The 23,400-nt window shown below is 47.3% G+C and overlaps 1 protein-coding gene across 1 annotated transcript in view; it reads right to left on the minus strand.

Moving 5' to 3' along the window:
* Positions 1-577: 577 nt before the first annotated feature.
* LOC146192368 (uncharacterized) overlaps positions 578-23,400 on the minus strand; it is a 43,050-nt gene continuing 20,227 nt past the window's right edge. Inside the window, exons 2-5 of the mRNA XM_084600052.1 lie at positions 20,367-20,573; positions 18,343-18,423; positions 10,631-10,708; positions 578-886 (exon numbers count right to left, since the gene is read on the minus strand). Coding sequence (XP_084456178.1) covers positions 809-886; positions 10,631-10,708; positions 18,343-18,423; positions 20,367-20,573 — 444 coding nt within the window. The 3' untranslated portion in view covers positions 578-808. The remainder of the gene's footprint in view (positions 887-10,630; positions 10,709-18,342; positions 18,424-20,366; positions 20,574-23,400) is intronic.

The following is a 23,400-nucleotide window of genomic DNA, read 5'->3' on the forward strand; positions in this document are numbered from 1 at the left end:
AGGTGCGAAGAACTGTGTGTTCACGTTGACAGAGCGCCTACTCTGCGCGGACACATAATCATACGATCATCGCCGTGTGCCGCTTTCGTCACTCACTGCAGGCCACGGAGAGGAACATAAAGCAGCCAGGTGCAATGACACTGAAGAATAAATGACCAAGAAACTTTAATATTGCTGTCATTTTTTTTGCATAGATGAGAACATAACCTGTTGTAGCAAAGTAACGCTCCCGGTCTGGATTACATGAATTTTAATAATCGTCTGTAGCCTTTTCCTCTTTTCAAAAGTCAGTACATAGGTAGTTCCTCTGTAAGCTGTATCTGATAATAGCTCCTTTCGCTGCGAGTATAATCGTTGCTCATGTGGTGAGTAATGACACGTAATAAGCTAATCCGATCACAGAATATTGAGCGCAGATATTTTAATATTACAGAAAACGGCGCCCTATGCGTTAATCAGCACGCCAAAAGTTTGAATCAGCCGGAGATTAACGGCCAAGGGCTTGTCTGACGTGAATATCCGATGGCGTTACCGTATCGTATAAGTTGTGAAGTAGTTCCTGCAAGAGATAAATAAATTGTATTCAACATTTTAATAAAAATATATTCATGAAAACATCCTGCCAACAGAGGCAAACTTCAGCAGCTGGGACTTCGGAAGGATGACGGCGAAGACCGGCGGCGACGCGTAGATCTTTCCAGCGGGCAGTGGACCGAAAGACGCAAGGCTATAAAGCATAGTAGATGTGGCGTTGGTTGAAAGTTGTGGTCGCACGAGTTTACACAGTGGGCTGTGCCATTAACATCTCTCAGAGGGGTACAGCCAGATAGCCTCGTCGTGCCCTTGCTTTGCAGCACACCAGAGTCGCCAGAGACAGAGTCACCAACTGAAAGAAAAGACAGGGGTTCCGACATGGATAAACAAGATATGCGCTGAAATGCTAATTCACTTGGTTAGCGGCGTGAAAATAGCATTTTCCGAAGTCGAACCAAACAGGAGAACTTTTACTTCGGAACCGAATTGAATATAACAGTGTAGTTAAAAGCGCAATCGAGTGCGAATCGAACACGCATACGATTTCTCTTCTTTCGTGATTATTAGTGCAAAACAATCATTCAAGTGCGGAATGAATCGCTGGTGGCAGGAGAAAAATCAGAAAACAGTTTTCTTGTAGCAGTATTAATGAACACTGTGTTCAGAAACAATCAGTGTGTGTGAGCATAATGAACGCAACCAAACAAATGCGGCAAGTTAGGCCGCAGATTGTGAATACCGTTGGCGGCTGCATTCTCTGGGGCGCCCGAATAAACCCTTGTTTTAAAGCAGCCGTCGAAAAAAAAAAATATGGCATGGCCGATTGGTACTTTGCTTCTATTGCGCTCGTCCTGTCGTTGCCTCTGTTTTTTGTGTTGTCTTTTTTGCGCATAGCCTTAATGGCATTACATGATTCAAGCCAACTAGCCCGACAACAACTCTTGTTGATAAACATGACTCTCACCCTGGACCGCACCTGTGCGCTCGTAAGCCGCATACCTTACATTCACCAAACCACTTATGCGGGTGATACAGCCATCCTGATTGAGTGGTTGCTGAGAACCAAACGGAATGCCCTCCAGACTGTGGCGGAGACAGTGTACATAAAAGCCCTGGAATCGGTGCTGCACTGCCTGCTCACTGGTAAAGTCTGAACTAATCCGTATCTTGTGGGTGAAGTTCTTTTCCCAGTTTTGCATTCCAGGACTCGCTGTCTCGTGTTGTACAGACTAGAGCAACCCTTCTAAGTATCTCAGGCATTTTAGATAAATACAGCGATCTTTTTCCTCTTTCTAGATGTTTTACGAACTCCGCAGTAATTAATCAGACTATTCTAATAAATTACTAGTTAGTTATGTTGAGTTCTGTGGCGCAAAAGCAACTAAGGCTATCATGCGCCAAACACAAGGTTAAAAATGTAGGTATTGGTAAAATGGTTTGACACTTATAGTTTGTGTAAAATGCTAGCATCTTTGATGAACTCGAATATTTGCGAAATATCAAGAAGTTCTTGTTCACCTAAAAGCAGCATGGGATGTAATGGGATGCATTCTTTGTAAAATACTTTAAAATACCTTTTTCTCAGTTCTTCAAGTTGTGTACATGAAATTAAAAAGTGGCTTACTGTTAGTTCATCACCGCTCCTTTCGCAACGCGGCTTGTCCTGTTTTGTCATTAAGAAATTGTGGGTGAAGTGGGTGTGTCCGATGCGTAAGCGACATAAGAGTACTTCTTTAAAACGTTCCTGGTGTCGACATGATTGCTTTACAGAGTGTAATGAGTGTAATTTGTTGTTTACATGTTCATTCCATGTAGCTTGCCATTTACCTCTCAATGTATTGTGCACTAGCTTTAAACAATGCCTATGTGGCATGCTCACCTGTCTAATTTGACCAAATCGGGCTTGTGCAGAACATACATCCGCTTTCTCATTTCCCTCAATTCCAACATGGTTAGGGAGCCAGCAGAACTTTATGTTGTGTTTTTGAGCTGTGAATTTACTTATGTTATGTATTATGGTTCCTAATAAAGGTTCTTGGACATTTTTATGTTGTATGGCTGTAAGTAGGCTCAAAGAAGCGATGTAGATTACGTTGGTTTTGATTTTCTTGGCTATCGCGTCTACAGCGACACATACGGCGTAACGCTCGGCAGTGAAAACCGAGGAGCACTCCGGCAGTCGTAATTTTTTTTTTCTTCACTGGCGCCTTGAACAACTGCACTTCCTACATGCATTTATGTTTTTGAGCCGTCTGTATAAAATTCAGTGTAGTCATCATATTGTTCTTGGAGTGCAAGGAATTCTGTAATATGTTCTCTTGCGGTGCTTTCTTTTTCTGTAGATGTGTCAGTGAGAAGTCACATACTACAGGGAGGTTGTACCATGGCGGCAGAGGGTTGTGCAACATTAGGTAAAGCCTCAAATAGGTTTAACTTTTTGCATTCATATTCAAAGCGTAGTATCAGTGGTCTAATACAATGTGGTTTGTTGCAGAATAAAGTTTTGGATGGGCATTTGGTTACAATGGGGGGGGGGGGGGGATAGCAGAGATGTCTCGAAAGGGAACGAATTTTTAGGATGTATGTGCACATTGGTGCAGTTCTGCAATCCTCCAGTGAAGGCTCATTTAATTCTGCATAAAGAATCGCCACAGGAGACGTTCTGTATGCTCCAGATGATAGACATTGACCAGAATTATGAACAGGGTCCACTCGTTTTAAGTAGGGTGGTCTTGCTGAACCGTATATTATGCATCCGTAGTCTACCTTGGAGAGCAACACGGAGTGATGGACTTGTAACAGGCATGCTCGATCGGACCCCCACTGTTTTCTTGACACCACTTTTAGAATGTTAAGGGCACGGGAAGCATTCTTTTGAGACTGTTTATATGGGCTAAAAACGCCCACTTTTTTTCAAGTGTGGCACCAAAAACGTTTTTCGCTTGTTTCACTGGTAGTATGGTTTGGTTCAAGTGCACTGTTGTATCTATCTGCAAACCGCGTGTCAGTGAGAACACGACAACTACAGTTTTTGCGGGGAAAACGTAAACCTATTCTTGTCTGCCCATGCAGCAGATTTATTTAGTATCACTTGCATTTGTCTCTCACAGGCAGCTATACTGGAGGAGGTGTATGCTATTTGCAGATCATCAACATGAACGGAACACATTATGGACTTAAGTATTACTCTTGCTAGAGAATTCATTTTTCCCCGATGGTACCCCATTCTGTTGTGTGAATCTCGCAGAAAACGTTGCGCCTCGAAACGTGCGGCCAGGCAGGAAGTCGTTCAGACAGTTCAGCATCCTTCCGCGGATACCCAGATCTGCTATGTCGCGGAGAATACCGAACCTCCATGTGGTATCGTAGGCCTTCTCTAGGTCGAAGAAGACCCCAATGCAGTACTGTTTGTGTATGAACGCTTCCCGGATTGTATTTTCGAGGCGGGTGATCGGTGGTTGAGCATGCTTTCTTAAAGCCACACTGATGTCTATCCAGAAGTTGGCGGGTTTCTACAACAAAGCTGAGCCTGATGTTTACAATGGTTTTGAACGATTTTGCGATGCAACTGGTGAGGCTGTAGCTGCTTGGACTTGTTGATGGTTTTTCAGGTTTCAGAAAGGGTACTATTGCGGCTGTTTTCCATGTCTCCGGTAATTTACAAGTTATCCATATTTTGTTAAAAAAGGCTAGAGTGCCTCTGTACAGGGCTGCCTGAGAGAGATTGGCGAGCATTGCAAAGTGCACATTGTCAGGTCATGGTGCTGTTTTTTTCTTGGAAATAAAACTCTATTGAGTTCCGGTATTGCGAAAAGTTGGTTGCATTCTTCACGCAAACCTTCTCCGGAGAGAAGTTTTTGTTTTTAGGCTATTGCTTTGGCTTTTTGGAACATGTGCGAGTAGTTAGATGAACTTCATACTTCTGCAAAATTCTCTCCCACAATATTTGTCTGTTCTTCTAGTGATGTGTGTACCGGGTGCTGTTAATAATGGAATTGTGAACGAGGTATAATCTCTAGTGAATTTCTTGACCTGTTCCTACATTTTCTTTGCGTGCAGTGAACTATTGATATAGGATACATATTCACGCCATGAGTTTTTGCCTGCATTTTTCCGAATGTAGCGGGCCCTGGCCTTAGCCTTTTTAAAGTTTAGTACATTTTCTGCTCTGGGATATCTACGGAGCGTACCCCAGGCTATATATTGTCTTTTTTTGCTTGTGTACATTTGTGTGCCCACCATACCTTGTGTTTTGTTTGTGCATGTGCTGATGCTTGGGAGATGACTAGTGTTGCTGCTGAGATTATGCAAGCTGTAAACGTCTCGTTAATTTCGTCATGTTGAGGTCCTCTGAATATTCATTGTCTAGTGCAGCATTCATTCTGAAGAGCGGCCAATCTGGAAGATGTATTTTCCAACGTCGAGATTTTGATGGAATGCTATGAATAGACGACAATAATTTAAAAATGTGGGTAAATAATCACTTCCCTTAGAGTCATCAATAAAGTCCCAATTATTATCACTAAAAATAGATGGAGCTGTAAAGGTCAAATCCAGACAGCTTATATTTTTTGAGCTCGGACAGCCGCATGTTGGTTTTCCTGTATTCATGAGGCATTTATTGTTGGCGAGTATGACGTCTTCTATGATTTGTCCTCTGCTATCTATGCGTTCACTTCCCCAGAATGGGGAGTGCGCATTAAGATCCCCAGCTATCAAATATAGTTCCGGTAGTTGATCAATAAGTTCTTCTAAATCATGCACGGTAACTGCGAGGCTTGGCGGTAAGTATAAAGAGCAAACTGTTACGGTTTTATGGCTAATTATGTTCACTGCAACAGGTTCTAAGTTTGTTTTTAAAGGTACCTCTCTTGCAGGGACGTCGTTTTGCAATATCACAGTGACGCCTCCTCAGAGTCTCCTAGCCTGCTCTGGGTCTCGTCGGAATGATTTATATTTTCTGAGGATGTTTGTGTTCTGTGGGCCAATATTTTGTCTCCTGCAGGAAAAAACTATGGGTGCTATGGATTCAAGTACGCCGGTGATATCAGTATAATTTCTAAGCAAACCTCTGCAGTTCCACATCACGATATGAGCCATTGTGACATATTTAGGAATGAATAAAGTTATATCTCTTCTGGCGGGGTTACTCTAAGTTTCCCCTTGTTGTCAAGAGAGTGTCTTCGTCCTTGTACCACAGTCATGGTGAGGGTGGCGTCCATCGCCTCACTCGAGGCACTGGAGGTCCGTGGTGGGGCCACGGACGAACGACCTTTAGGCATCCCCCTGCTGGGGGAGACATTGCGGACTCTCGACTCCACAGTCGCAGGGCCCTCTTTTGGAGCTGGCAAGACAGTCTTGGCTGCTTCTGCCTGGGGTGGGCTTGATGGGCCTACCACAGGGTCCGAGGACGCCTTGGTAGGTACCATGTTGAGGTCTGGCGCTCCACCCCTGCGCGCTTTCTCCGTGTAGTCTGTTTTGGCCTGGAATCACAAATGTGTTTGTTTTTTGCAGCCGTGCCATGGCTTCTACGTAAGAAATTTCCTTTGTTTTGATTGTTATTGTAATAGGGCGTTTATTGACGCTCAGATGGAGAGCTGTGAGGAGAGGACCTTGCAACGGCGAGCCCAGCGTACTTCTTCTTTGTCTTCGTTGCACAACGCACTGGTGCATGTCGATGGCTGAAGTGCTGACTATCACAGTACATTTTCTCCCCGGGTAAAAAAAAGGAGCCATCCTGGCGACTTATGGCGCGGAAAGCACAGCGGGGTCATAGAATGGCTTCAATCGGTTCACGTGAACTGTTTCACGACCACGGCGACGCGAGTCCGCAGAGGGCGGGACGGGCTCAACTACGTAGTTGACTGCAGATGTTTGCTGGAGGACCCTGTATGGCCCGTGGTAGCGAGCAAGAAATTTCTTTGAAAGGCCAGGGATTATGGAGGGCACCCAGAGCCACACCAGAGAGTTCGGCAGATATGACGAAGCTTCGCTGGTATCACGGAGGTATTTTTGTTGCCACTGATTTTCTGTTGTGAGAGAGCGGGCGAGCTGACGGCATTCTTCTGCGTATGTGACGGCATCGGATAGCGGGGAAGATTCGGAAACGTCAGTGCGGTAGGGAAAAAGTGTTTCCATGGTACAGGGTGGCTCGCGCCCGTAAAGGAGAAAGAATGGAGAGAATCCAGTAGTGGTCTGTGCCGCGGTGTTATATGCGTAAGTAACAAACGGTAGAACTTGGTCCCAATTGGAATGGTCGGTGTTCACGTACATAGCCAGCATGTCACCGAGAGTGCGGGGAGGGGTATCACAGAAGGGGGCATCACAGAGTGGGGCGAAGGCAATTTGCGCACGAGCACAGTCAATAACGGCTTGATGAGGCGATAGAAAATCGTATCCGAGGATGATATCATGCGAGCAGTTCGGCAGAACAATAAACTCGATGTGGTACAAGACGTCTTGAATGAGCACACGGGCTGTGCAAGATGCGGAGGGGTGAATGTGCTGTGATGAGGCGGTGCGGAGCGAAAAGTCGGAAATCGGAGTGGTCACTTTGCGAATTCGACGGCAGAGCGCTTCACTGATGACGGAGACGGCTGCACCGGTATCGACGAGAGCGAGAACTGTGGCGCCTTCTACAGAAACTTTGATAACATTAGCGGGACGACACGAAGGACTTGAGGAATTCGAAACAAGCGCAGTTCTTGCCCCCGGAACTGCGACTGTTAGTTTCCCTCAACGGTGCTAGTAGAACGTCGCAGCATTGGAGAAAGCGATCGGCGCCGAGGAGAATGTGATCGACGAGTGGCATAGGTTTGGCGATCTTGTGAGACAAATTGAGAACCGGGCGGAATCATTTGCGAGCGTGAGTCGGTCTCGTACGGGTAAAGTCGAATGTTAGGCTGTGAAGGTTGGAGGCGCTGGCGACAAAAGCGTGCAACATGGCCCGGCCGACCGCAGGCATAGCAAGTCGGAAGGTTGCCCGTAGTACGCCAAGGTTTCATAGGATGTGGGCGGAACCTTGAGGGCGGGGCTTGGAACGAAGGCTCAGCATGCGGCGGTGAACGGTAGGCAGGGACCTGCACATAGGAGCCAGACGTGGGCGAAGGTGGTGGCCTAGCCGTTACTTGGGCATACGTGAGAGGTGCCGTCACAGGCGGCAGCACGGGGTTGGACGGCAAGACATCAGCGACGTGTTCTTGCACGACACGGCGTATAGTAGGGGCCAAAGATGGAGCCAGTTCAGGAACGAGGCGGCCCGAGTCTTGAAAATGGGGAAGGAGTGAGATTTGACGTGCGACCTCTTCACGAATAAAATCTTTGATCTGTTGATTCAGCGGGCTCCCTTCAGAAGTTGGCGAACCACCCAGGGCTAATGCGGATACGCCTTCGTCGCACACACTGGAGCGGCGCCTAGAAGCGCGCCGCTTGCGGAGCTCGTCGTAGCTCTGGCAAAGCTTCACGAGTTCACTAACGCTGGTGGGATCTTTCGCTACCAGCATCTGGAAGGCGTCCTCAGAAATACCCTCGAGGATGTAGCGGATTTTGTTCGCTTCCGGCATGGCCGGGTCGACTCGTTTGCAGAGATCAACGATGTCTTCTATGTAGCTGGTAAATGTCTCATCAGCGCGCTGAACACGATCGTGCAAACGTTGTTCGGCACGAAGCTTACGCACTGCCGGGCGGCCGAACACTTCCGCGAAATTCTTTTTAAATGTCGACCAAGATGACAGGTCAGCCTCATGGTTGCGAAACCAGAGGTTCGCCACGTCCGTCAGATAGAATATGACGTTACTGAGCTTGTATGAATCATCCCACTTGTTGTAGCTGCTTACTCTTTCATACGATGACAGCCAGTCGTCTACATCTTGGTCGGCCGTGCCACTGAAGAGGCAAGGGTCACGCTGGCGCACGACGCCAGAACACATGATCGTGGGTGGAACGGCCGGCAGCGTAGAAGTGGACTCGTCTTGCATGGCGGTTGTAGAGGGTAGTGTACGGCTTCGCAGTTCCAGTTTAGATGGGATCGTTTCCGGCACCTCCGCCAATTGTAATAGGGCGTTTATTGACGCTCAGATGGAGAGCTGTGAGGAGAGGACCTTGCAACGGCGAGCCCAGCGTACTTCTTCTTTGTCTTCGTTGCACAACGCACTGGTGCATGTCGATGGCTGAAGTGCTGACTATCACAGTACAGTTATGATTTATTTTTCTTTCTTCCATTGTTGACAAGACTTTGAATATGCTGAGTGATATCCCCTTCGCAGTTTGCAGTGAGGAGGTGAAGAGTCACAGCTGTCGGTGATATGGTTTTAGAAGCATATTTTGCACAGGTTGTTAGGCCACGGTAGCTATGTGATCCGTGACCATATCTCGATAATTAAAACATATGCGGGAGTTGGGTATATAGGCTCGAGCTTCTATTTTTAGGTAGCCGACTTGTACTTTTTCAGAAAGTGTGCTTGCACCGAATGTCCGAATGAGGTGCATAGTCGGTATTTCTTTGTCGTCTTCCCGGATTTTGATTCTCTGCACGTTCGCAACGTTGTGGTCGGCAAGACCATCAAGCATTTCTTTTTCAGTGATGTGGAGACCGTCTCTGTCGGAGATCACGCCACGGACAGTGTTCAAAGACTTTTGGCCAGTTATCATCAACGGGCCGTCCCCATTCGACTGAATGTTCGCCAGCTTTGAATATTGTGGTGCGTCGTTAAGCTCGAGCAGCAAGTCTCCGCTGGCTATCTTTGTCAGTTTGTATTTTGGGCCCAAGGCGGCTGTCTAACTCTTGGAAACTAGAAACGGGAACTGAATTCTGGCAGGTTTCTGATCGACTTCAGAATGGATCACATGGTATTTGGGAAAGTTGTTGCACTTCGTTTTTCAAGGAATTCAGCAGTTACCTCGGTCCGCCTTCGTTTGTCGGGGCGATCTGTTTTGGAGCCGTTAGATGTCATAAGATATATGTGTTTTTCGGCCACGGCGCCAGCTGCCCACCACGTGTTCAACAAGAGGACGGGGCAAGAATTTGCAAGCAAGTCCTGCCCGCGCCCGAAGATGCCGTCTGTGGGAAGCGTCGGCCAAAGTGGTGTGTCGCCTGCACCAAGGGGCCTTAAAGGTCCAAACCCTTGGCATCGGCTCAACCACCAGGATTCCCTTTTCCCCAGATACGACGATGCGACGCACGGCTAAGCGTGTGTGCTCAGGGTCCGTGGTGTCGCAGAGCGCACACAAACATCGGCTTTAACGGATGCCCCTGCGGGGAAACAATTACTAGGAACTACTTGTATGGATATAATTTTACCGTGTTCTGTTGAGTTATAGATGCCCAAAATAAATGGCAACAGCTGTGCCTGTAAGGAACAAGTGTGTTGCAAACAAGCATCAAAATATTTTGTAATAGTGTTTGACAATTACGGTGAGTTAAGCCGATGAATTGAATTAGATTTAGTTTGGCTTTTACTGCACAACTGTATGCATTTCATGACAATGTTCAGAACTAACCCATATGGTCCTAAAACTCAAAGCAATGTATCAATTTTTATTTCGAACCATTAAGCTTTGTTTTGCATACAGTCAATTGCACTTCGAGTTCAATCCAATCAGTTCCAGTTCCATTGCATCGAGTTAGTTGTGCCTTAAGAGCAAGTAGTTGGAATACTTTTTCAGGGTTCGTTTCTAAATAATTACTAGGTTTGGACTGAAACAAGCGTAGAATACATATAACTCCACATCCAATTCCACATCCGGTAGCTGCTTCTTTATTGGCTCTACCGAGCTGTCTTGGTGGACGAAGAGCCATAAGCATACCGAATAAAGCTCATTGCTGCCCATCGTGCCCCATTTACAGCGTTGCCTTCGGTTTTAAATAATTTTATCCCCCTTCAAATAAGTGGCAATCAAATCAGAAAGCATGTCGCTGAATTAGGCTCATTAGAAAGCGTTCGTTGCTACACTCGCCACGATGATGCTTCAAGAAAGACAGTTGAGGGAATGCTGTTGCCAGATGCTCTCAAATGCAGATGCATTCAGGCACATTGAGAGTCTTTCCCGTGTTTAGAATGTATGCACAAGCCGTATTTAGCGTGGGTAGAGCACTCACCAGGACGAAGACGGCCAGCGATTGCACCAGGATGCTCCAGTGGCGTCGGCTTTGGACGTCAAAGCTCTTGGTGCACACCTGGAAATGTGGACGGGGTACGAGCAATTTCATTTCTACGGCTCCTTGAGCTGGAATACTTATTAAAGTCGTCATTTTGTCTCTAAGTGTAGTTGCCCTTCAAATAAGGGGCAAATAAGTAAGCATGTTTCTGAATGAAGTTAATTAAAAAGCGTGCATTCGTTGAACATATAACTTGCGTGACGTCGAAGCTCTTGGTGCGCACCTGTACGCGCATGTACGTAGGTTACAGCTCACAAGACCGAAAATTGAGTGGGCGGAATATGATGATCCAATCAAAATGTGCACCATCATTTCTGTTCTTTTGTAGGTACTTTGTTCAATGAACGCCAAAGGGAAAATCTTAATTGCTTTGTGCGAAATATCCCAAAAATGAACACCTCTCGAAGCAAAGAAAAACGTGTGTTCTAGTTGTTCCAGTCTTTGTAAATAAGACAGGGTGATCCTTATCGTAGAAAGAAAAACATTTGTTCTTTAATATGTGGAATGGGTAATGTTACCGTGGGAAATTTGCAGGAGAGCATTTGTTGCTTACGGAACTTTCATTCGCTTCAGTGCAATAATACAAGTGACTCCGCACTACAAGGCCTTGTACAAAAGTTTCAGAACATCACCGCACAAATAATTTTAATGGGTGTTTCTTTTTCGCACACCCTGACTATTGTTTCGAAAAGTAGGACACGAAAACTTGGTAGTTGCTACAACTTGCAGCGTGTATGCCTACGGCGTAGGTGTCAGTGATAACATCACCGTCTCGTAATGTATGCCCCCCACTTGGCAAACAGTACGTAAGAAAGGATCAATTTCCACTCAATTAAATATAGCCGACAATTACGGTGATTAGGATACCTTCTTGTTTTCGGCCTTCACCCGCACCACTATACAGGCATCACATCAATGCCGTTAAGACCAGTTGCAATGCTTTCAATAGGTTGGCCACTCGGCACACTCTGTTAAAGATACGTTTATGACTCGTCTTTGAATGTAGGATGCGGTAGTATCAGCAGTTCTGTCAGGACCGCAATGCTACCATTCACCAGACCACCAGACTGTACGCGACGTCTGTGTACAGGGAAGCCGAGCAGAATTTTCGCGGTACAATTTAACCAGTGCTAACGGCTACCGTTTGGCCTCCTGTGTCACCCTATATAGCTGTTTTACGGATAAGCGACGGTGAAAGCGATGTCACTCAAACCAGGAAAGGGCGCTTAAGAGCTGCGCCCTAAAGTGGACTAAAATGTTGACTCAAGAACCGAAATACCAGCTCAAGGCCTTATTGCGTAGCCCTTACAAACAAATTTATTTGCCTTGTCCTCATCGGATTTCATGTCCGCACTAAGGGAGCAAAAACCCTAAGGAGCTTCTGCACACAAGTTCTTTATCTGCCTTGTCCTAATCGAATTTAATGTCCGCACTAAGGCAGAAAAACTCTTAAGGAGCTTGTGCACATTATTTCTTGAACCATGCAGCGCATGCATGGAGTGTGAGATCTTGTTACTCTATGAAGGGAGAGATCAAACCTATTTAAAGACAAAGGAAGGCAATTTATTCGGCGTTTTAAGCTAGCTGTCTTGTTGTGCGCAGCAAAAGGGATTGAAATGAAAATATTTGGAGAGTTGTAAGAAATATATAAAAAGTATAAAAGATACAAATTGTAAGGTCATGGATTGTGAAATGGGCATCACTGCAGTAGATGAGAAAGTAATGAGAGGTGGTGTGGAAGGTCCTACAGATGGCCTGTACTCTTCCGTTCTGAGGGAATGTGCAATAATGACAAAAGTGAAGGACTCGAAGTTAGCATGAAAGTTAAATATAATGTTGATAAGAAACTTAATTGCACGTCTCTGCTGCTTACGGTAAGCTAAGGGTCCTAATTGACAATACTTGGTCAATGACACTTACGTGAGCGACATTGGATGTTTATACGGCGAGCATTTTTCGGCATACGCTGTGCATTCAAACAGAACAGGCTTCAATATTTCAACTGCGACGCAGTTGTTGCAATATGGGGTGTTCATGTGTCCTGAGCAGAGCCTCAAGTGTTTTGTAACATGCAGATGCGAAGTCGACGGTAAACGTTTAAAAGAGAACGAGAGAATTGTGTCGGGGTCACAGATTAACAGAATGAATAAATGGATAATGAAGCGTTGTAACTCTCTTAAGCCGGTTTACTTTTCTGAGGATGTTTAACCAGTAAAGACGCATCAGATTTTATAAAGCAAATCTGCTGGTAGATGCTGAATAGCTCCACGGGCTGCTCTGTGCACTTCTTCGTTAGCCAGGATGCTAAAGAATGCTGACACATGTCACGAAAATCGGCGCAAATTTTTGTTAAGCCGGCGCGGAGCGAATGAGGCGTGCGCATGGCGTCTAATAGATGGTCCGAAAACCTTGGAGAAGTCTCTCCTCCTCACGCGTGGAGAGCGACAACCTTTGCGCGGAGACACCGCTGGAACCCTCGAGAAGTTTGCGCCACGCCTGACCATTGATGACGCATGTACCGGCGGTATGGGGAGCAGTCAATTCTGCTGCTAAAACTATGTGCATGTGCGCGCTTGCCTTGGCTCAATGTAACTGACAGACGTGCGGCGTGCTCTACAAATCGTGGTCGCGTCGCTTTTGAAATGAGCTAGCTATAGCGTTTGAGTTGACACATAAACTGTTTCTGCTCGGCTTCCAGGGTCAACCCGCAGTTCGACCAGCCCATAGATCAGCGAGGGGGCGGCGCCAGTCTTCTGGATGGCCACAGCGTGACTCCCCTGACGACGGTCTGCGACAGTGCCCGGTGAACAATTCAATGTTTATTTGTCATGACTTGCACGTGTGTTCTGTATTCTTGAAATCTCTGTGTTTGTATTGAGTCTCTAAGCTTGCATGCTTTTAACTGCTTCTTTAGAAGCTTGTTCCATGTGTTCTAAATATGGTTTGGTTTGTGGGGCTTAACGTCCCAAAGCGACTCAGGCTATGAGACACGCCGTAGTGGAGGACTCCGGAAATTTCGACCACCTGGGGTTCTTTAATGTGCACTGGCATCGCACAGCACACCGACGCCTTGCTTTTCGCCGCCACCGAAAAGCGGCTGCTGAGGCCTGGTTTCGATCCCACCTCCTTGAAAACACTAGTCGAGCACCGTGAATTATTTGCTCTCTGTTCTTTTTTTGCTGTATAATTATTGTTTTGTTCGTTAAATCTCACTCCGACCCTTTCTCTATGTTCTCACCGATGAAATCTAGGCACCAAACGGCCACTCCTTTCCGTACCTACAGGTAGTTGGGTTAATGTTGAGCTTGTCCCGGAAGTCGAGGGCATCTCCTTTGAGAACGGAGCAGCTGCCTCCACACACGCTAAGGGTGTTTGGGAGAGTGCGCGTCAACGTGTGGCATATTGTTGATAAACATATTAGTAACGGGTGGCAACACCCACAAAAGTTTTATAGAGTGACCCGTGGTAATAGCCACGGAGCGTATACGTAGCCAGCGTTAAATGAAGCGGCTGACGACTGGTCTTCTTTAATAAGTTTAATTATTGGAGGGCTGCTTTGGAGTCGGTGAAAACCATGGGAAACGGCCACGAGAACTTCGTAATTGCCGAAAGCTCTGCTGTGGCGAAATGCGTCTTACGTTGCAGGCGACAGGGAAAAAATATGGCCTGTTGAAGGCAGCACACAGTCGCCACAGGAGGAACTATCTTGAGAAGTTGAACCTTTGATTGTGATGTGAATGGCCCCAAAATATTGTTCGGCTACGGCCAGACCAGCTTGTAAGGGCGCCGCCTCTAGCATGCGACTCTGCGAATTTCGCGCTCGTATACCTGCATCCTTTTGAAAAGCGATAACGTCTATAGGGAGGAAATGTTGGGCCAGTAATTTCTGTAGCTGAGTAATATTTTGGAAGCGATGGAGCTGCACTGCTTGCCCAAACGCAGTTACTAAGGGTTATGTGTGTCCGACGTAGGAAGAGCTAGAAAAAAAAAGTACATGTCGGATATGTGTTCTCATGATGACTCCTGGCAGGAGGTATCCTGATTCCGTCACAGTTTCTGAGGTAAAAGAGCACTTTGGAGGTCAAGACAGATCCGCAGACAGTTTGTACACGTAGCTTCTAGTGACCGATTACACTGTAAAGGTAATCTGTGCAGAACTGCCAATGAATGTCACAATCAACAAATGCTCCATATAGTAGATCTCGTAGCGGAAGGTGCAGCCCCGTCGTGATGCTTCCATGAATATGAAAAATTCCGGTGCTGCTGCAGTTATGTTGCGATAGTTTAGGTTGTACGTAAGGTGACGTGCTTTCATGTAGGAGGAGCGGTGTGAAAGCCGCGGGAATGATATGTCTTTAGTGGCTCGTGATTCGCCAGCGTATCCGTGCGTGCGGTAGCAGCGAGCGTCTGCAAGGATCGTTTCCCACTCCTTTGCGAAGTTCCGCGGGATACCGCGGGATTTCACTTGTCAGTCATCCTGAAGACGGCATCAAAAAGATAAAAATCCTGTCTCCACCTGTAATCCAACCTCCATCCCTCGGAACCGCAGCAGAGCGCTTTAACCAAATGCGCCACGCCCAGGATTATGCAACGCACGCGCATCATAATTCTCCTTGTCTGCCGTGAGGATCACAGTAGCGGGATTCCGCGAGTGACAGATACTGCGCCATACCTTTCCTGTACACCAATTATAGAACACCGGTGAAGTTTGATACTTTCAAAGGAACGATGGTTATGTTCAACGAGGGGCGCTATGTAGCGTCTGCAGAAGCAACGCTCAGGCTTTCGCATTTCTCCACTACAGATTCCAGAGTGCCCTTGGCATTTTTCTGACGAGCGATGAAGACCCTACTGAGCGAAATACGTGGAGATGCTGAGGGCCACTTTTTGAAGAGCCGTTGGAAAACCGGTGGACATCCAGTGGCGCTGGTGATCGGGTCAATTAGCTCCCGAATTTGGATGCTCTAACGGAATCCCACCGCTACGGTATAGGAGTTTACTTTTTGCCCATTTCAGCGCAAGAGCATCTTCCTACCTTACGTTCTTGCTTCACAGCCTCCCAGTAAATGCTGTCGATAAACGGTGTGTCTTATGCCTCGCACTGAGCACGTACATATATTTTTTATTTTACCTGCTCTTCTATTTTTACCATTTCTTTCCCTTTCTACTCCTCCCTGGCATGTTTATGTAACAGATCCACGTGTTAGTGTTTCGTTTTGTACATTTCTTCCAGATATTTCTAGTGACAATTATGTTGGCCTCGGTATTAATTATATTTTCTTCAGTGCTGCCGTCTGCTTCTACTGCCGGAGTTCGCGCGGACTTTGAAAAATATACTGCACGACACCCGAGGATCAAACTATCGCTGCTTCCATCTTCTGCTAAAATGCATATGACCTCGTCCAAAACGTTTTCGGACGCTCTCTCTTCCTGTTTTCCAGTTTATTTCAGCCACTTCGAAGCGTCTTCTCACGGCCAAACTTATCTTGTCTCACTGACAGTTAACAACGCCTTGTAGACATCTTTGTTTCATACTCAATCCTCTCAACAGCGCGCACATCACTATCAGTATCCGCGATTTTCTTACTAGCATGTTGCCAACTCCCTATGCTAATCCTCGCAGTACTTTTACGACATCATTGACAATTTCATTTTATTCGGTTGCTACCATTGCCGTGTCACCTGCTGCAATATTCTTGAATTTACTTTTTTATTCCTGTGCCACCGCTTTCGTTGTCTTGTCGGAAAATTCCTAACTACCATCTGCCGGTCTCCCTTTAGTCCTTCAGTCTTGTTCTGGTGCTCATTGGTGTGTTGGGATCATCAGCGACGAGAACCTACGTCACTTTGACCTCTACCCTGTGGCTAACTAGACGTTAAAGCTAGGACGTACCATCTGATGATTCTGCGGCAAGCTCTATGGTAAGGCGGCCGACATTAGACACCGCCGTAGGGGAGCAAAATGCAAATTACTGCTGATGTGAAAAAAAAAAAAAAATGTTCGTAAGCACAAGTCATTCACGAAACCTGAGCTTACGCGTAAACGTATTCTCCTCCGCATCAACTGCATTGATTAGTTGCGAACTGTTTCCACGCCACAGCGGTTTTTGCCCGCGCCTTCCAAAAACTCCCGGCGGTTGCGTCTGCGTTGTGAGAGGAAAAACGGGGAAACAGCTAGGGCAAGTTGCATGACAGGTGATACAACGCCGAGCATTAATCGATTACCGGTTTTTATGACGCCACGAGACCTCATGATGTGGTCAACACAGCAGGAGCTGCCAACACTGGTAGCTCTGTTCGGAGTCGAATCCACCGGGACTCTTCGATCCCGAGTAAGAACACTAACCCTAGGCTACGCAGGCATGTTCCTAAAGCTTCAATGAAGCGGTGCTTTATCTCTCTGCATGCGTGGGTATTTGACGTGACATGGTAGCGTCCGACAATCTGCTATTGATTATGTGAAAGAGAATCGAAGCAGAAATTAAGGAATTTAGATTAGGCTAGTAGGATAGTGCACGTACGCGAAAATGGGTTCTCAAACGAAGCCGGGAAACGGGAACACTGAAGTAGCGTCATAGCCTTGAAGGCTGGGGTAAGGGTCGCCCCAATTTATGTCAGTGTTCTCGGTGCCCCGGAACTAAAATAAAGGCTTTCCTTTTGAGAAGTTAAAATGTCTGGCGCGGTAACACTGCATGTGCCACTGAACAATCTTTATGGTCATCTCGTTTTTGAGCTCTATGTGGCATTAAGTTTGGTGGGTTTTGGGGTTTAATTTCCCAAAGCGATTCAGGCTATAAAAGACGCCGTATAGTGGAGGACTCCGGTGATTTCGACCATATGGGATTCTTTAACGTGCACTGACACCGCACAGCACACGGGCGCCTTGTTTTTCGCCTCCAGCGAAAAGCGGCCTCCGATGCCGGGATTCGGTCCCGCAGCCTTGGGAACAGTAGTCGAGCGCCATAACCACTGCGCCACCCCCACAAGGACTATGTAGTGTTAGAAATGCGGACTGCACGCAATATATGCACATTAGACCCCCAGGAGGTGAGTGTGCCACATGCCTATTTTGCGTATGTAGGTGTGCTCGAAACTGGCTAGAGGTGCGGCCTGCTTGCCAGTACCCAATGTGGAATAAGAATAAAAGACTAAAAGGGTACAATACATCGCAGAATATGCAAATAAAATGCCCTTATATATTAGAGGAAAGCGCGGCATCTACGCTGTGCGTGTATGTTGCCTCATAGTGCTCCCTGAGTGAATAGAGGTCTATTTTAGCATTTGAACCACTCATTCAAACGTTGGGCCTTTCTCCGTGACACCACTGATGATAGCCACCATTCCATTCCTTCCCTGCCCAATACTGTACACGCGTCTAGATCAGAATGTGCTTGATTAGGAGCAACTAGCTTGCAGTTCGTTGCTGCGAGGGAAAAAGCACGCTGGGAGAGGAAGGGGATTCCTTCCCAATCCATCTTTGTCAATGGTGTATGTTGCGTCTTCTGTGATCAAAGGCATCTTCTTCCGATACCATACATTTTGCGTTCATTTCTTCGATATAGGCCCGAGTTTGGCAGCCGCTGGCCCCGGTAGAAAAGCGCACTGCGAGGAAAGTATAGGCGCCATCGAGACGTCCTGAAATGAGCACGCACCTTTTCCTTGATGCAGGTATTCAGCTGAAGGGCCAAGTAGACGATCAGGGCCCCGGTGACCAGCGACAGCACTGACATGTACTGCGGAGGGGACGGGAAGAAAGCGACAATGTTGCCATCAGACATTACACCATAGGCCTGTGCGGTTACACAATCAGCAATCGCCCACCATCCAGAGACTAATGCTGATAATATATGAGAGAATGGTAGCTGCAAAATTCTCTTCTACAGGCACGCTTTGTCTTGAAGAGTAACCAGTTCTTAAGCACGTTATCACTAATAAAATGACTTTATTGGGAATTCGGCTTCCGTAAATACAACTGTATGGGAAACTCACCGGGCTTCAATTCCGTCGCGAGTGGTGGCAATCGTATGCCACACTATCTACGCTTTTTAAAGCCTACGGCGTTACTAACACGAGCAGGAATAACTGGCGAGTTAATGACCAGGAAAGTAATCTCCCTCTTATAGAATTTTAAGTGTTTGCATAAGATCTCCGTGCAATATGAACTGGCTGGCGAATTGGTCGAAAATGTTTCTTCCGTTGGCCTCGTGCCGTCGCGCTGTTTCACTAAGCAAAGTAATATGCCTGTTCAGTTTAAACAGCTCATTTCAACCTCCCGCGGTACTTATGTGCAGCGGGGAGTAGTCTATTGGATTCCACTGCTAATATAGTATTGCAACCTTTATTCGCACTCCTCCCTGTTGGTCCTACTTTTCTCTGCGATTATTAGTCGATGCAATTGTGTTAAAGCATCACGCCTACCAGTACACTAAATTTATCCCTTGAACTGATAACGAAGAAAGATAACTATTTTACTTTGGCTTTCCCAGGTGTATTAGGAAAGGCCGCCACTAATTTTAAAACCAGTCTATTTGAGGTGCAAAGGTAGCTTCGGATGCACGATCGTACCTATGTTGGCGGGCGTCAGGAGAAATGTCAATGATGGAAACCAGGGAAGACGTTAATTATACCTCCATAGCTATTACAGCTGGGCGTCTAGTTTTCGTCACATATTTTTGCCGGCTACTACCAATGGGCATATCAATTTCGAGAATTTCGAAGAAGCTATTTCCTTCGGTGTTTTACCTCGACAACCTGTGATTTTGGTTTGGCTCTCGGCGTTAAGGTAGGAGCATCATTGCAGGCGGGCGAAACATTGCAGTGAACGTGCACTAACTATACAGTAAGACACGACAATCAGTATAAAAATATTAGGCCTAAAATACTTTTCGGCCGGAGAAAGGAAAACTGGAAAAAATTATTTAAAACAAAAACATATTTGGACACATCTTTGTAGTGAACACAATTATTCGCAGTTATAACGACACAGCATATAATTATCAAGACGAGTGCTGCTTATTATATCAGACCGCCATTCTAATCACCACTGAAACAAGGGAGAGGGAACACCAGTAAGTGATCGTATGTCCGCTTTTTTTGTGTAACAGAAAAGCGACTACATCTCTTGGCCCGAAGCCAGTTACGGTTGAGCTTTCTGATCAACTGAGCGGAAAGGACCGCAGTTGCAACATAGCTTAGGATAATCAATAATAGGCGTCAATCCCATTGGCCCCAGCAGCCAAGGATAGCTGTCAGCGCACTTGGCGAAGTCTCTGAACCGCACCAGCATCATAGATGGGTGCTTCCAATCAACAAATCTCGGAGGCCACGCTGGGTAATTCTTCTCATGTGCATCGCGTACATTCATGCAGGTGCTCGTGCTGAGTCGCGTTCACATCTTCAAAACGTACTGGAACTGAGCAAATTTTGCAATCGCCGAAATCAAAACCGTGTCACACTGCTGCTTATTTCTTTCTAAATAAATGGATGGATGGATGAGGCTAAACCGCTTGAATAGGAGGGTGGCGGCTCATGCCACCTAGCTGTGACTGCATATCTATTTTGAACTTATTTCTGCCGCCTCGATTTTTGCAACCAAATAACCTGTAACTCGGCAGCGAAAGGCCCGAAGTGTTTCCTCTTTATGGTTATGTTACTCTATCGTTGCAGTTTCACCTACCACCACTAGCCAGGCGTATCGCTCGCCGCACGATCCGCCGCAGCCCAGCATGGCGGTCAGAAGTAGCAGTGAACCGGATACAACGTAGAAGCCGGCTACTTCCGCTGGCGGCCGGCCACTGTCGTCATCCAGCACGGCTTGAGATATCTCCAAGTGGGGTTTCAACAGCGCCAGCAGGCCGGCTGCCAGCAGCAAGGCCCCCACCGTCTGCGAGGAAAAGAATGATTTTCTTTTTTTAGCAATGCCTTAATTGGGTAGAGGTTGTTGGAGCATCGCCAAACATTTGCAATGTTAGCCTCAAGTACCCTAGCCATAAAAAATTCTAGATGGCACTTTGGACCCCTAAAGTGCGATGAGGCGATTATAGCGCGGTAGATCGTAGCTTTCCACTACGACACCTCAATCTAATTTTCTTCTTTCTTTCACTCCCACCTTCCTCCCTTCCTCTACGGCTTGGTACACGTGTTCGCGGAGAATTTTGACAGGCGCCTTTTCCATCCTCTAAATCAATTTTAAACGCCGCTGATGCCTGCTGTACTAACGCCTCCTAAACATCTTGGTCTGCTTCTGTTTGCTGTGTGGTGTGGCGTTTGAGGAAGTGGGAAATGAAAGGAGCCGCACGGGCGCCTAGCTCTGACGCTCGGCGGGATCAGCTTCGTATATTCATGTGTGTGTGTGTGTGTGTGTGTGTGTGTGTGTGTGTGTGTGTGTGTGTGTGTGTGTGTGTGTGTGTGTGTGTGTGTCTGTGAATAAATTTTATTTCCACCAGAATGGAGGCCCCCTACTCCCCGCCCCCGGCACGCAGGCCTAGGGGATGGAGGCCGGGACCTCCGCGATTAGAGGCAGGCAAAGAGGTCTTGGTTCCTTGCGGCCTCTTCCGCCAGGCGGATGGCTTGCTTCTGAATAGTTGGGTTTACGCTCCACAGAAGGGTTTCCCATGCTTCTCTACTAAGTATTTTTGTCTTAGCTTCTGGGGAGCTAGCGCATTCCCAAACTACGTGGTTGAGGGTCCCTGTCTCCCCACATTGCTTGCATTTATTGTCCTGTCGCTCATTTTTCTGGACGTGATAGGCCCAGACCGGGTGGATGTACTTCCCTGCCTGTGGACGCCGCCATGCAATCGCCTCTTTGTTGCTCAGACGCTTATCTGGTGGTGGCACCAGTTTTCTGCTTTGTCTATAATTTTCGACTATTTCTGTGTAATTTCATAGACGTTCGTCCATGTTCAGGCAATCAGGCGGCTCCACGGTTACCCGGAAGTAGAGATCTCGGGCCAACTCGTGTGCCGCCTCGTTACCAGGAACAAACGCGTGCGCTGGAGTCCATATTAAGCTGACTTTTCTATTCAGCTGTTTTCTGATCAGGATGCGCACCGCTTCTGGTGCGATCCAGTCATTTGCGTAATTTAGATGGCTGTTTTGTTGTCACTAATTATGAATTTTGATTCCGTTCCTACGCAAGCAAGCACTATCGCAACTTCTTCAGCTGTCTCGCAGTTGCGGCTTCAGATAGTGGCTGCCGATACTGGGGCGCCTCGGCCGTGGACTACCGAGGCTACCGCCGCAGACGACATCCCACTCGCCGCATCAAGGTATGCAACTGCCTTGCGGTCCAGTGGCTCGAAGCGCGTTTTGAATGCTTCTGCTCTCTTTTGCCTCCTTTCCTCGTTGTATATGGGGTACATGTGTCGAGGAAGAGCGGAGATGGTTAGCTTCTCTGGATATATGTGGGATGCTAGACTTTTGTGGCATCCCTCTGTCTGTCTGCAGGCCTACCGTATTTAAAATGGCTCTTCCTGTTGTTGTCTGGCTTAGCCTTTCGAGTTGCGACACTCTGACTGCCTCTGCTATTTCTTCTCACGAATTGTGGTGGTGGTGGTGAAAAACTTTATATTTGGGAGCCTTAAGGGATTACATGCTAATGACGGGTCGGCTCTTGGCTGTTGTGGCCGGAAGCTGGTGCTTCCCAGCGACACCCAAAGCCCAGTCTGTCAGCCGCTTTTGAACGGCCGGGTCAGAGCTGGACACCGCAGCCTCCCATCGCTCGAGGTCGGAGAGTTGCCAAGTGGCTGGAGGGTGGAATTCCGAGCATTTGATCATAATATGCTCAAAATCAGCTTTAGGTGCCCCACACACGGTGCACTGCGGCGAGAACAGTCCTGGATGGATCAAAGATAAGAAAGCAGGGGATGAGAATGTACGGGACTGAAGTTGGCGCCACGTCACCTGTTGTAGCTTAGTCATAGATTTATGAGGAGGAGGGTAGATGGTTCGTTGATCACGGTAATGGAGAGAGATTGCGTGATAGGATACCATGCGCTCGCGAGCATCTCCCCAGGCAGTGGCAGTCCCTGCTCGGCTGACGTATCCTCGAGCAAAAGAGTGAGCTGCTTCGTTGCCTGGGTGACCCGTGTGAGCGGGCACCCATATTAGTTGAATAGGGTGTTCGGGTGGAGGGAGGGAGGCGAGGAACCGGAAGGCTGGGGTAGAGATCTGACCGCGGGCGAAGTTCCGTACGGCGGATTTAGAATCGCTAAAGATGGTTGTGGCTCGGGTGGTAGCTATGGCGAGGGCAACCGCCGCCTCCTCCGTCTCCAGGGAAGTGGAGGCAAAAGTTGTACCTGCCGCGACCCGTTGCAAAGAGTTGGAAACAGCGCTGAGGGCGACCGCTGGGCGGGAGGGGTATGAGGCAGCGTCTACGTAAACTGTCTCTGGCTGGAAGCTATAGTGTTTGTGAAGAGCTGCGCGTGCCTTGCGGCGAGTGACATGGTGCTCTGGGTGCATATTCTTTGGCAGGGGATGCACATTAAGAACGCGGTGTATCGCAGGGGGAAGTGTATGTTGTGTAGAGCAGTGACCGGGAGGTGAGAGATGGATGCGATCAAGGATGTTCCGGCCGGTGAGGGTAGATGATAATCGCTGCAACTGGGCTGAGCGGTGGGCTTCCGTGAGCTGAGTTAGGGAGTTATGGATGCCCATGTGAAGAAGGCATTCATTGGAAGTGTAGGGGGGTAAGTTGAGGGCGGCCTTGTACG

This window comes from Amblyomma maculatum, chromosome 4 (assembly GCF_055883805.1).
Source record: "Amblyomma maculatum isolate TAMU_Amacu chromosome 4, ASM5588380v1, whole genome shotgun sequence".
Lineage (NCBI taxonomy): Eukaryota > Metazoa > Arthropoda > Arachnida > Ixodida > Ixodidae > Amblyomma > Amblyomma maculatum.